A 14687-nucleotide genomic window follows, 5' to 3' on the forward strand; every position below is an offset into this window, starting at 1 on the left:
ATCTTGCGGGTTTCTGTTTGATCCTTGAAAAAGACAAGCATCCATTTCATATAAAAATCAGATCTGTAAAAAACGCGCGGCACATTTCTAAATCGCGTTTATATGCTAAAAACATCTGAAACCGATTTAATCAGCTTTGTCATGATCACAAACGAAATAATAAACTCATAATAAACGGAAAAAGATTTTAAAAGATCTCAGGCACTGCGGATGTGTATTAGTTAAGACCGGTGACAGAATAAGGACCTGTTTTTCTGGAATTAAATGCATTAGTCTAATATAATTATGTTGGATTTATGTCCAGAAAACTAGGTCCTTAGTGTTTAGATAAAAGTTAAGGAAAAAGCAAAATCATCAGCTCTTAAGGAAATGATTTGCATGGAAGACACACTTTCTCACATACAAATACAAACACCTTCTCATTAGTCACCTCATAATCATGTATAAAACCAGATATACTTGTTGTCCGGCTGGTCAAATCTGTCCTTCCCTACGACACTTAATTAAAGTCTGTGCACAGCACAAAGCCTCTACAGCCCTGCAGATCATCTCGGAGTGCGTTTTCAGTTAACGCCGGTGATTTTTTGGCTGTGTGTGTTTGTGTCTCTCATTGGTACTGCAGGTAGTTCTTGAGCGTCTGTGGCAGCGGCAGAGACTGGATGTGATGGATTCGGTGGCGACCCAGAGCCTGTCGTGCCACCCTTCTGCATAGCTCCATCAGCGGCAGAGGTTCAGCTGCGGGACGGAGCAGAGGTCAGTTAGGGTCAAGGGTCAAAGACCTCAAGCGATCATGTGAAAACACTCGTTAGGACTTCAAAGACCAGCACTGATTCTAGATAAGCTGAATGATTCAGGTCGTGACGCTGCAAAAGAATAGTTAAAAAAAAAGAGCCAATCACAAGAGAGGCAAGTTACTTATAGAAGGAATGTAAAAAGGGGGGAAATAAGTTTGAATAACATTTATTTGAGCTATAATTTACTTTTTAAATATAGTGTTAAAAACAGTGACAAAGCAATGTAAGGCATTAGTGGAACTTGAGAACTGACTGTAAACACTACCTGTTAAAAGTTTGGGGTCTGTATGAGTTTTTTTAAAGAAAATAATACTTTTATTCAGCAAGGATGCATTCAATTGTTCAAAAGTGGCAGGAAAGACATTTATAATGTTACAAAAGAATTCTATTTCACTTAAGTAGGTTATCGTTTTGTGGTAACTTTGATAATATTAAGAAAATCAGCATATTAGAATGATTTCTGAAGGATCATGTGACACTGAAAACTGAGTAATGATACTGAAAATTCAGCTTTGCATCACAGGAATCAATTACATTTTACATTTATTCATTTAGCAGATGCCTTTATCCAAAGCGACTTAAAATTGAAGAATACGATTAGCAATTCATCATAGAGAGGCAAATAAACGAAGGAAGTGCTCATAATTTTAAATTAATCAAATAGAAAATGGTTCCTTTAAATTGTAATAATATTTCATAATACTACTGTTTTTATTGAATTCTTTATCAAATAAATGCAGCCTTGATGAGCATGACAGACTTATTTCAAAAACACACAAAAAAAACAATCATACCAACCCCAGACACTTTAACAGTAGTGTATACTGACATAAGAAAAAAAAAAAGAAAAGAAAAGTGATGTTAGTGAAAAGATCCTGCAACACAGCAAGTGAATTTTATAAATTAGGTGTGACTTGCATATCCAAACCTGTTTAGATCAACTATAAGTGGGCTTTTGGGAGAAGAAAAAAAATGAATAAAATGCTACTTATTTCTGTAAATTCACAGTCAGTGTTGCAACCATGCAAAACCCCCATTACATTGCCTTTTCAGAGAAGTTTGGAAATATGCTTGTGTGCATCATGAGAACAATATGGGAATAATTTCATCGGTGCATAATTTCTAAAAACTGCTATTATAGAAAAGCACTAGATCTGTTGCACGTAAACATGTTGTTCCCAGTTACTAGGAGTGGCTGCGCAATTACTCCCATCATGAAGCAACAGCAAAGCTATGACGAGCATCTCTAAAGAGAGCTGGATTGAAATCAACATACACTGAAGTGAAGTGACATGAGGCCAAGTATGGTGACCCATACTCAGAATTTGTGCTCTGCATTTAACTCATCCAAGTGCACACTCACAGTGAACACACTCCCGGAGAAGTGCCCAAGGATGGCGATAATGGAAAACATGAGACAAGGTGGGAAAACAGAAGCAGCAAAACCTGAAAACGATACGTACGGTCTAATCCGTTGACGTAGGTCATGGTGACCTCGCAGTGACCCCACACGGCGCTGACGATTGGGTACAGCCTCTTCCCTTTCAGCCCGCGAAACGCTACGCCCAGGTAGTTCCCGTCGGTGCAGAATCCCAGCGTTCCCTCGTCCATGTCCAGAACCACCAGAATCTCTTCAGGCACCGTGAACGTCCCTTCATCCTCCTCATCCTCGATAAACTCCGGGTACAACGGCGCCGGGCCGGTCCGGCTCTTCCTGTCGTGGTAAAGTCGACCCCGTCCAAAGTCCCAACCCCAGGATTCAGCATCGCTACCGACTAGCGCGGAATATCCGACGGCTCGCAAGGGAGCCGAAGAAGTCGCGACCCCGACTATGGCATGCGTGCCGCGTTGCCGTACGGGCCAGCGCAAAGTCCAAGCGTGCAAACCACGGGTAAATCCTACTTTTCCCCGCACACAGTCCGTGCTTTGGGCCACCGGGTGGCGGTGAAACGTGAGCCGGTCGTCGTCTTTGATGAAGAGGTTGAGCGAGCGGTCGTCTGGATTCCAGGCGTGCTGATGCTGAATTTCCGGTCCCGCCGGCGGCATGTCCAACAGCAGCTCCAGACGGGCTGGTAACGGGACGCCGCGACTACGGAGCGACGCACACACCGGCGGATACGCCAGCTCGCTTGTCTCCGGTTCATCTGCGGCTTTCACCACACCCGACACCCTCTGCCCCATCACGGCCCAGCCACGGGCATCAACAACCACAGCCGGGGTTACCTCATGAGCGGGACGGACCGGAGAGCAGCAGCCAATCAGAAGAGACGACACGGTCCCATGCGCGAGAAGTCCAGAGCGGAGTGGGCAGCACTGTAGAGTAAAACGAAAGAGAGTAAGGAAGTATGTTGTGACTTTTAAAGACACAGTGTTTTGTTTTGTATTGCTGCACTTTAATCAAACAAATCGCAGACTAGGTGCCAATTTTGAGTACACTTGGACACTCACGCACAATGACGTCATGATTCCTGACATGTCAATAAACAACAGAGGAAGGGCTTATTTTTGCTGGTTTGCACAGAACAGGGAGAAAAAGAGGCACAAAATTAGGATAAGCTACTTAATATTGAAAGCAATTTCAAACTTTTTGAATACGTTTTTTTTTCTTTTTTTAAATATACACTACTATTCAAAAGTGTTTTAATGTTTGTCGAGAGAAGTTTCTTCTGCTCACCAAGGCTACATTTATTTGAATGAAAACACAGTAAAAATTGTAATATTATAAAATATTACTACAATTTGAAATAGCGGTTTTGTATTTGAATATATTTTTAAATGTAATTTTCTGTGATCAAAGCTGAATTTTCACATGATCCTTCAGAAATCACTCTAATATGATGATTTCCTGCTCAGTTTCTTACTATTATCAATGCTGAAAACAGCTGTGCTGCTTAATATTTTTGGGGTAATCATGAAAATTAGTTTCATGATTCTTTGATGAACAAAGTTTATTCAGCATTTATTTGAACTAGAAATCTTTTGTAACCTTATAAAAGTCTTTACTGTCAAATTTGATCAATTCAAAAAGTTACGAGCCCCAATACTTTTAAACTGTAGTTTAGCTATCAAATTATATAATCTAGGCCTGGGCGATAAAACGGTATCGATATTTATCGGCGGTACACCTTCTTCGATAACGATAGAACAATTTTTTCGATATAGTGCATGATATAGGCACGTGCTATGAGTGACGCAGACCGCACACACAAAGACGAACACATGCTGAAATGAGTGCTGTGTCTGCCTGTGATGAGGAGATTGTGAATAAAGAATGAATATTAGTTGAATTTAAAATAAACATTTGAATGTTAGGTGTGCATCAGGGAGCGTCATCAGTGGCGCAGCAAGATGCGGTGACGATGTAAGTGACGTTGCATTCCACGAGATGCGCCGCTGCTGCGTTATTCATTCAAAATATTAGAGAAATATAGAAGCTCAATGCTGAGAAGATCTTGATTAGGTTAAAACTGAAACCAAGCCATTCACACAGAACGCATATTCAGCGCATTTTTTAGACGGACAAATATGACTGCTGCACTCGTGTCTCACAGAAGAGATGTATAGACAGCCATGCACAGTTAAAACAGTTTCAACTTTTAGAAAACACGTCACGAATTTGTGGAGGTTTATTCCTTTTCACTGCATCTCATATGTTTTTTAATGCAATCTGTGTGAATGGCGCTTCGGCTCTTTGGATTAAGCAATGCATATATACATGATGCTGTTTTGTTCATATTATATATATTTAAGCTATATTTTTTCATTTTCTTTAAAAAATAAAATAAAAAATACACGATAAATGTACAAAAAAATACAAAAAATGTTATTTATATCAATATGAATTATTTATACAGTATAACAGATTTGAAAACGTAATGCAATACAACATTTAATCAAATAAAAATAATTTAGCTCAAAACTTAGTTCTACCCAGTATGGCTTCAGGCTTAAAACAGGAAAAGGCAAAGTATAGAAAACGTAAAGAAAAGCAGTGGGCACTTCACTAAAGAGACACTTCTCTAGACTAAGATTAGTTTTCACACCCTCTGAAGGAGCCGCTTGTGCTCACACTCTACCGGGAGACTGACAGAATCTCTCCTGAACCTAAGAAGACTGCGCTTTCAAAAGAGCATGTGTATGGGAAGTGAATATTCCCTCCGGAGCTCCAAAGAAAGAAACAACAACACACAAACGTGCAGTCAGGGCCAAAAAGCAGACTTGCACTGTTCAAAACCTAGTCCAGTAACTTATTTTCTCCAGAAAAGGAGTAACATTTGTCGCATCCGTTACAAATGAATCGGACTTATTCCAGCTAGTTCTGTTACTGAACGGAGATCCCAGGAGCCAAACCCTCCTCAGGAAATGAGCTGGACTGGTCTAAACCAAACAAACACACTCACATCTTAATAAACTAAGACAGCAAGATAAAATAAAGAACAGAAGAAAGTGATGAGAAAAGAAAACTGTTATTTCTATGACAATCAAAAGTTAAATGTCGCCCAAAACGCAGCAACTAAACATGAAAGTTTATAAAAGGAGTGCTAGTAAAGAGAAAAGATGAGATGTCACTGCAAGGGGATGGGAAGTTAGTGTTTCTAGTGAAAGATTATGAAGGCAAATGAATTAAAATATATATATAAGAATTGTACATTTTGATAAGATGGTGACTAACATTTAAATATTAAGAAATTAGGACAGCCATAAATATCTGTTTTGCAATTTTACATTTGCATTGCAAAATTTGTTACTACTACTTCTTGTTTTTATTTTAATTATAATAAAAATTACAATTAATATTAAAATCAGGCCTATTATTATTATTGTGATATTGATATACAAATAATTTAAAGAATTTAATAAATAACTTTAATGCACAAACAACAGCAAATATATTATTGTTATTTTTATTATTATTTTTATTAAATACTATTTTTTTTTTACCTTTTCTTATATCTTTAAGATTTTTAATTTATTACTACTACAACTTTTACTAATTATTGTTTTTATTTTAATTAATTAATGATTATAATTATTAATATTATTATTGTGGTTGTGATATTGATATATAAATAATTTTAATAATTTGATAAATATTATCAACAACAACAAATATATTATTGTTATTATTATAATATTGGTATATAAATTACTAAATGTTTGGCCAGCCCTACAAACCAGCACAGCAAATAAATAAATACATACATAAATAAACAAACAAATCCAACTGCTTAGAAAAGTAACAGCACACCTCTCCTCAACAAGACACATTACTAGAGGATTCATTCGTGTCTGAGTTTAGAGTTACTAAAGCTCAACGCTAAGTTCTAGAGGTGTGTTCAAATCACTAACTAGGAGCATAGTAATGAGAGAGATATGAAGAATAAGAGATTTGATCATATAAACATCTCCACACAACTAACAGAAGACAACACACACACAAGAACAAAGTCTGAGCTTACCCTCCATGCATTGCTGCCTCTGTGTCAGCATAGAGCAGGAGAAAAGAGAGAAAATGAAAGAGAAATGAAAGGGGTAAAGCAGTTCACAGTGGAGCGATTCCAAAGCAGCTCTCCTCCCTCCACGAGCACCAAACACATGACTTTCCGCTGCTCGCTCTCCCTCATGACGATGGTGATTCACTGGAATAGACTGTGGTGCAAGTGTGAATAACTGAGCAAACACTCACCTTCCGGATCACTGCAGGACTGAAGGAGGCTCCACGTCAGCCGGACGACTTTTATTAAGCCTTGAACTCCTGCACAGGGACAAAGAAGAGTTCTGTTAGGAGAAACACTACCTGTGCCCAGCCAGAACCAGGAAGTGAGAATTTCATCGGTCAGCACACTCACACACACACATACTTTTATCTCATGGAGAAAAATATGGTTATCATTTTCCATTTTTATGTAAACTAGGAGTTGAAAAATTAACTGATTATTTATTTTCCTTTTTTGTGAACAAACAATGTTTGTTATATTATAATGTGTTCGCGAAATGTGTCCTGAGCAAGCTGTGTACCCAACATCCCCCCAATTACAGTGTCTGTGAGTCACTTTCATAAGGCAAACATTGACCCACTGGCTAGTCAGCTAGTAAGAGTGAGCAGTCGTGCACGTCTGAGTGGACACTCCAGCAGCTGGTCAAGCATGACTACAGGACACCCTCCATCTGTCACACCTGCATTATTCATGGTTCTAGTGTTCTACATTAAAAACGTATATCGAAAACAGTCAGATCTACATTGTTGTGATGCATCTGTGACACAAAAGAGTTTATAGATCACTGACCCAGATTTGAGTACAGCCTTGGTCGTGACAGATCCCATCCCAACTTTAATTAAATAAATAAATTGTAAATTAAATAAATTAGACAAATGCATGAATTCTTATTTGTTCCATAAATAATAATAATAAATGTTTTTTTCCCTCTAATTTATGTCAGTACCAAAAACAAGAAAGCTTAAAATGCAATGAAATACAATAAATTAACTCTGTTTGTGCTTAAAAGCAGTCATACACAATAAAAAGTCATTGCGAGTCATAAACACAATAAAAAATATGTTGTATTAGTGAAGAAAGTTGTATTATACCGTGCATTGGGGGTGCACAATGCATGAAAATAAAACCGAAATCATAATATGGCTTTGTATTAAATTAAATAAATAAATAAATGAGCTGTATCTTTCAAAATGAAGAACATAAAAAAAAGGATGGTTTAACATTTGAATAAGACGAAATTAAGACAGCCATAAATATTATATTGTAAACGCTGTAATTGAAAAAAAATTCGTAGCATTTTTTCTTAAATTCTTGTTTTTTTATTTTACAGTAACATTACAATAGTAGGCTAATATTTCTTATTGTTTTAATACTAATAATTATAATACTTAACAGCAACAATACTAATAATATTTAATAATATTAATACTACTATTATTATTATTAGCCATTGATATATCACAAAACTTTGACCAGAAAACCTAGAATGTGTTTTACAATTGCACTTTAAATTTGCAATAGCAATTTTTATTAATCTATAAATAAAGAAACAAGCAAATACATTTTTCCCCAAATTGTGCCGCATTTTCTGCATAGCACTGATTTAGCAAAATTGTCAGTATTAACTTTAGATGTTAAAACTTCATGTACAAGAGCACCACATGTGGTCAGTGACTCCATCAGCGTGACTTTAACAGCCAGTCACAATAAAGTTCAAAGGTCAGACAGAGTTCAACATCAGGTCAATGAAGACCCCTAAAGCATTAAGCGAGATGTTTTTTGTGTGTGTTTCCGTGACGACCTTGTCCTCCGTTTGACCCCAATGCAGAGAACACGTCTTTGCATGACCCATTAAAAAAAAGTTGAAAATAGAACGAGATGAAAGAAAGAGGAAGAGGAAACCATAGCTACTTAGACTTCCTGCTTCCCTCTCTCCTTCTGAGCATGCTCAAAAAAAAAAGTGCTTGAGCTTGACCTCAGCTGGAAGGAGAAATCAACAGCGCGAAGAAAGAAGGTAAGAAAATTAAAAGTGGCCTCTACATGAGGCGATTCAGTTGAGTGGACGGTCAAAACTTTAACAGCAACAGGTGAAAGCAAGAGTCTACTGATTTTTCACTATTAAGAGTGAAAGTTTCTGTATTTAAACACATTACTGCATCTGAAAACAGTAAAAGATCAGTGTTTACACATTAACGGTTTTCATTCACATTAAAGGGTTAGTTCACCCAAAAATGAAAAATAGCCCATAAATCTCTCACCCTCAAGTCATCCTAGGTGTATGACTTTCTTCTTTCAGACGAATCCAGTCGGAGTTCTATTAAAAATTGTCTTTGATCTTTCAAGCTGTTTAATGCCACTCAGCAGGTGTTGCATGCATCAGTCCAAAAGAAGTTAAATAAAAAGCGTCCATCCATAAAAATAAAAAAAAAGTGTCTCACGCGGCTCGGGGGGTGAACAAAGGCCTCCTGTAGCGAATCGATGCGTTTTTGTAAGAAAAATATCCATATTCAAAACGTAATCATCACTTTAATGTAGCTTGCGCCAACAGTCCTACACGGAAGCAGCTTCGGGCTGATGACGTATGAGTTCAGCGTTGCGCATGCGCCGGTGAGTCTCGTGAAAACCAACGTTTGTTAACAAAAGCAAAGGAAGCAAAGTTTCCTTACTTTAGCAAAGGAAAACCAGCCTCCTCTTGGCTTTTACTGAAATCCTCGTTTTGTACTTCTAATAAGTGACCGTTGTTTTTTGATCTCTCCCCTGCGCTTCCGTGTGCGTCACTTCTGAGCGGCACATGCGCAACGCTGACCTCATACGTCATCCGCCCGGAGCTGCTTCCATGTACAACTGTGAGTCCAAGCTACATTCAAGTGATTATTACGATTTGAATATGGATATTTTTCTTACAAAAACGAATCGATTCGCTACAGAAGGCCTTTTTGTTCACCCCCCGGAGTTTTTTTAATGGATGGGCGTAGGGCTGGACGATATGGCCAAAATTGATATCACGATATATTTCTTAATTTCGGTCGATACGATATAATTCCGATATCGATATGAACACTATTTATCTGAAATAGAAATCTTTTGTAACATTATAAATGCCTTTATCATCACTTTTGATCAATTTTAAGCATCCTTGCTAAATAAAAGTATTAATTTCTATAATTTCTTTGGAATGGAATAGTGTATAATGTTACAAAAGCTTTTTGTATATCGAAATATCGGAAATGTGTTTAAAAATCATATCACCGTTATTGAAAAAAATTATATCGCGATACATATTGAATTATTGTCCAGCCCTAGATGGGCGCAACAGTGAGTGCAAGCTACATTAAAGTGATTATTACGTTTTGAATATTTTTCTTATAAAAACGCATCGATTCGCTACAGGAGGCCTTTGTTCACCCCCCGGAGCCATGTGAGACACTTTTTTAATTTTTATGGATGGGCGCTTTTTATTTAACTTCTTTTGGACTGATGCATGCAACACCGGCTGAGTGGCATTAAACAGCTTGAAAGATCAAAGACAATTTTTAATACAACTCCGACTGGATTCGCCTGAAAGTAGTAGGTCATATACACCTAGGATGACTTGAGGATGAGTAATTTATGGGCTAATTTTCATTTTTGGGTGAACTAACCCTTTAACACAAGCCCAGGTGACCAAACACTTAAATTTAAAAAGTGGATGAATTTCACAATGCATGTCAAAAAAATAAATAAATAAACTTTTCTGTATCATATTTCAACCCCAAAATATTAATTGTATATTTCATAATGAAATTTAAGCCTATTATTATTTCGATTTTTTTTCTCAGTGCTGTCATTATTTTAATTAAAATGACATTTTCATGAATTCATTTTAATGCAATAAATGTATAACAATAAAATAAAATGTATAAATAATATAAAATATTATTATTATTAATCTGGATTCCTGAATATATAATGTGACTATTATAACCAATAAACGTAGTATGTTTAAAGAAAATTAAATAAATATAACTGAAACAATAATTGAATGTGCTAGTCATGAAAAGTGCAAACGTCTCAAAGCAGAAAACTAATGACAAGCAGCCTTTTTCTACAGCTTACAGGACCATAACAACCAAAGGACAAGACAACACCATCAAACAACCCTTAAGACTAAATTCAAAGTCAGATCAAGTGGTCAGTAAGTATGAAAATACTGCGTCTCCTTGTGTTGCATAGAAGAAAGAAAGGCATGACATGAGGATGAGGATAAGATTACAAATTTCATTATTCCTTTGTAGTGTGCATGCTACTTTTGATTGACATGTATGCCAAGTCTTTATTTGATAAACTTACCTTTTGATCATTAAAGGGCACAAAGCTGGAACCCTTTGTTTAGGGTTGTGTAAGGTATCCATAATGAATAACGAACATATGCAAATTCTACAGGTAATAGGAAGAGGGCACGATTTTAAAGACAAAAACAGATGAGACAAAGGGAATGGAAAGAACTTTGCAGAAGTGACAACGGCCCCAAACTAGGAAACAACATCATTCAGTATCTGAATCACTGCTGACATACACAAAAGACGAAATCAAAAGCTTTTACCAGAGTTCACCTCTGATTAGTTCATGCATTTCACAATATTCAGAATCTGAGGCAGATAAAGGAAGGGTACGGGGAAGAAACAGCGTGATTAGATTATCTCTGAACCTCTTTCCACTGTGACCTTCACACGTAAACACTGAAGATGACACACAAACCTATTTTCAAAACATACTACTTCATGTGCATTGCCTGACAGACAACGGTTCATTTTCTTTCCCCCAGAATAACCTTGAAACTGCGCATAAACATGTCTGTGCAAGCGAAACAGTGAGTTTTAAAGGTGCATAAGGCCAAATATGTTGCTGGCATGTGGCGGAATTAAAATGCCAACATAAAATCATGTATAACATGGTCCAGAACCAGAATACACAATCGCAATTCGACCCCAATACTGTGCTGTGGTTTCAGCTGCTTTGAAACAATCTAAAGCACAAACACAAACAAACCAGCCACGCGCTGCTCTACTTACTCTCGCGAGAATCCCTCGGAGCTTCGGCGCAGACAAAAACACTCGCCGCGGGTGTCGAGATTTGCACTTTTACACTGTATACGTGTGTGTGTATAACACGGGGGATTTCTATACAACAAACTTAAACGCTAAAAACGAACGGTTCCGCGTTTTCTCGGTCGCATCCGGCGGGGAGGAGCGGAGCGCGCAGACAGACACGCTTGCTTTTGTTCGGCGAGCTAGCTGGTGCGTGACGTCACGCAAGGCCAGTGCGAGCTGATTGGCCACGTCGACGCGAGAGGGCGGTGACGAGAGCACGAACGCTCCGCTAGTGGCGTGAGAAACGAAGCTTTTCGAAACTCTGAATCATTTGAATCGAATGATTCATTCACACGCAAAATGATTCAAAGCCATCGAAACACCACAGACTGGCGGCACCTGCTGGTCAAAACGGTGAAAATGCAACAAAACTCAGCTCTAATCTATTACATTTAATCTATAAATAAATACCAATAAATGTGAAGCTTCTGTAAAACGTGTTCTTTTATTAATATTCTATTCTATTTTAATTCTACTTTATCTATATTTATATTCTTTGTGTGTGTGTGTGTGTGTATATATGTGTGTATATGGGTATGTATATATATATGTGTGTGTATTTGTTTGTACAAACCCAATTCCAAAAAAGTTGGGACACTGTACAAATTGTGAGTAAAAAAGGAATGGAATAATTTACAAATCTCATAAACTTATATTTTATTCACAATAGAATATAGATAACATATCAATTGTTCCCGACTGCATCTCTGGAACTCAGCCACAGTGATCTTTGGGTTCTTCTTTACCTCTCTCACCAAGGCTCTTCTCCCCCGATAGCTCAGTTTTGTTCTCTAGGAAGGAGAACTAGGAAGGGTTCTAGGAAGGGTTCTGGTCATCCCAAACGTCTTCCATTTAAGGATTGCTCTTAGGAACCTTAAGTGCAGCAGAAATGTTTTTGTAACCTTGACCAGATCTGTGCCTTGCCACAATTCTGTCTCTGAGCTCTTCAGGCAGTTCCTTTGACCTCATGATTCTCATTTGCTCTGACATGCACTGTGAGCTGTAAGGTCTTATATAGACAGGTGTGTGGCTTTCCTAATCAAGTCCAATCAGTATAAACAAACACAGCTGGACTCAAATGAAGGTGTAGAACCATCTCAAGGATGATCAGAAGAAATGGATAGCACCTGAGTTAAATATATGAGTGTCACAGCAAAGGGTCTGAATACTTAGGACCATGTGATATTTCAGTTTTTCTTTTTTAATAAATCTGCAAAAATGTCAACAATTCTGTGTTTTTCTGTCAATATGGGGTGCTGTGTGTACGTTAATGAGGAAAAAAAATTAACTTAAATGATTTTAGCAAATGGCTGCAATATAACAAAGAGTGAAAAATGTAAGGGGGTCTGAATACTTTCCGTACCCACTGTATATATACACTTTATACGTGTACTGTATTAGGCTAACCGAGACTTGTCATTTGCACTTATAGAGTGTTGCTCTTTTGTTAGTTTTGATTGCTTTTATTGTCCTCATTTGTAAGTCACTTTGGATAAAAGCGTCTGCTAAATGACTTAATATCTAATGCTTGTTTTGTGTTATTAGTCATGGATCGGCAAACTCAATTAGAAGCAAATAAATTGCCTCCTTTTTGTATTATACACCAACAAGTATTAAAATTCATTAACATGATTAAAAATTAACCTACATAAGAAAACTGAATCGAAATTTTGACATGTTCTTTTTTTAGTATAGTCACGTGATTCACAAACATTTAACAATATCAGGCTACTTTTAGCCTTTATTACTTAATTTTACACATAATCAGAGATGTTGTCAGTGCAATGATAATTATATGTTGCCATTATACAGAGCCTATAGACAACTTCTGTTGCACAGAAATCTGTAGATTTATAAAACTGTCAAAAACTAAGAATTAAAGTTAAAAAACTCAAATTGGAGAAACCTTTCATTCTGACAAATGGTTTTTGTTATATTAGTGTCCAGTTTCTTTTCATTTGTGTATTTATCAAAGTCAAAGAATACAAATGTAAGATTCAAGTGATTCGAAACATTTGCTGTCCCCAACATAACAGAAATAAAAACCTCCACAATTCTTGTGGTATTTTACGTTTACATTTATTCATTTAGCAGACGCTTTTATGCAAACTTACAATTGAGAAATACAAGCGATTCACAGGAACACATGAAGTGCTCCTAATAGTTTCAGCTGTTCAGATTTTAAACAACTCAAGTTTATTGCAATTAACACATATACTTGATCTAAATCTCACATTATTTAATTAAAACACAGGATCTGAAGAAAACGTTTGCTCACAGTGCCACAAAATAATGCTTATACAGGTAAAAGGCTTTTATGTTACCGAAGCACCCATATTTGATGGACTTTTACTTATACATTTTTATTCTTCAGTGCCACCTGTTTCTCTCAGTTACAATGTTTTGTTTTTCTTTATGTTGTTTTGCACCATTCTCAGTTTTAATGCAGAAACACTGCACTCACTTTGCCGATCTAAATGTATGAATATTTGTCATGCCTTTAAATCACTTGAACAGTGTTGGGGAAAGCTACTTTTAAAAGTAATGCATTACAATATTGCGTTACTCCCTAAAAAAGTAACTAATTACGTTACTTAGTTACTTTTTATGGAAAGTAATGCGTTATACTACTTTTGCGTTACTTTCGCGTTACTTTTTAAATATGAGCAGGGCTTGAGTGTTTTTAATATATTAAGAAGTTCTATTTATAGCAAATATAAAAGCCCTTTCACACCAAAAAGTGTAATGAATAAACCTCAGGCTGAAGCAAAAGTGAATTCACATCTGTACAGTAGAACGCAGGAGAAGAAACACTCTTCAGCAGTGTTGGGGAAAGTTACTTTTAAAAGTAATGCATTACAATATTGCGTTACTCCATAAAAAAGTAACTAATTACGGTACTTAGTTACTTTTTATGGAAAGTAATGCGTTACGTTACTTTTGCGTTACTTTTAAAATCTGGACAGGGCTTGCTTGTTTGTTTTTAAAATAAAAAGTTATTTTTTTGGCAAATATAAAAGCCTTTTCACACCAAAAGTGAAATGAATAAGCCTCAGGCTGAAGGGAAAGTAAAGTTACGTCCGTACAGTAGAATGCAGAAGAAGAAATTTAAACACTTCAGCAATAAACAAAACACACACAAATGTTGTCTAGAGTAATTTGTGCTTATTAGTACGGTTGAACTGGATCATCGATGGTCAGAAGCAAAGACATTGGTTAATAGAATGGGATTAAATACATAAAGGATATTTGTGTTGTTTAACATT

The 14687-nt window shown here is 36.7% G+C and overlaps 2 protein-coding genes across 4 annotated transcripts in view; both read right to left on the reverse strand.

Annotated features, from left to right (window-relative positions):
* Positions 1 to 34: 34 nt before the first annotated feature.
* On the reverse strand, positions 35 to 11596 carry LOC107585739 (SPRY domain-containing SOCS box protein 4-like). 2 transcript variants are annotated; one of them, XM_016272894.1, is made up of 5 exons: positions 11344 to 11596; positions 6481 to 6549; positions 6254 to 6272; positions 2258 to 3107; positions 35 to 735 (listed from the first exon to the last, which is right to left on the reverse strand). In XM_016272894.1, the coding sequence occupies exons 4-5, from the start codon at positions 2973 to 2975 to the stop codon at positions 608 to 610; spliced, it is 846 nt and encodes a 281-aa protein (XP_016128380.1). In that variant the 5' UTR covers positions 2976 to 3107; positions 6254 to 6272; positions 6481 to 6549; positions 11344 to 11596; the 3' UTR covers positions 35 to 607. The 2 variants fall into 2 exon arrangements, with proteins under 2 accessions (XP_016128380.1, XP_016128379.1); XM_016272893.1 differs by lacking the exon at positions 6254 to 6272.
* A 2187-nt stretch (positions 11597 to 13783) lies between these two features.
* The window catches only part of LOC107585738 (zinc finger protein 501-like), an 11379-nt gene continuing 10475 nt past the window's right edge, over positions 13784 to 14687 (reverse strand). For both annotated transcript variants that reach the window (XM_016272892.1, XM_016272891.1), the window contains exon 4: positions 13784 to 13932. The gene's annotated coding sequence lies outside the window, so the exon portion shown is untranslated. The remainder of the gene's footprint in view (positions 13933 to 14687) is intronic.

This window comes from Sinocyclocheilus grahami, unplaced genomic scaffold (assembly GCF_001515645.1).
Source record: "Sinocyclocheilus grahami isolate Dianchi unplaced genomic scaffold, SAMN03320097.WGS_v1.1 scaffold74.1, whole genome shotgun sequence".
Lineage (NCBI taxonomy): Eukaryota > Metazoa > Chordata > Actinopteri > Cypriniformes > Cyprinidae > Sinocyclocheilus > Sinocyclocheilus grahami.

Excerpts from the sequence above, each read along its gene's own strand:
- LOC107585739 (XM_016272893.1), bottom strand. The coding sequence starts at position 2,975 with ATGGGGCAGAGGGTGTCGGGTGTGGTGAAAGCCGCAGATGAACCGGAG. Across the intron at positions 736-2,257 it reads CTACGTCAACGGATTAGACC|CTGAACCTCTGCCGCTGATG; the intron begins GTACGTATCGTT and ends TCCGTCCCGCAG.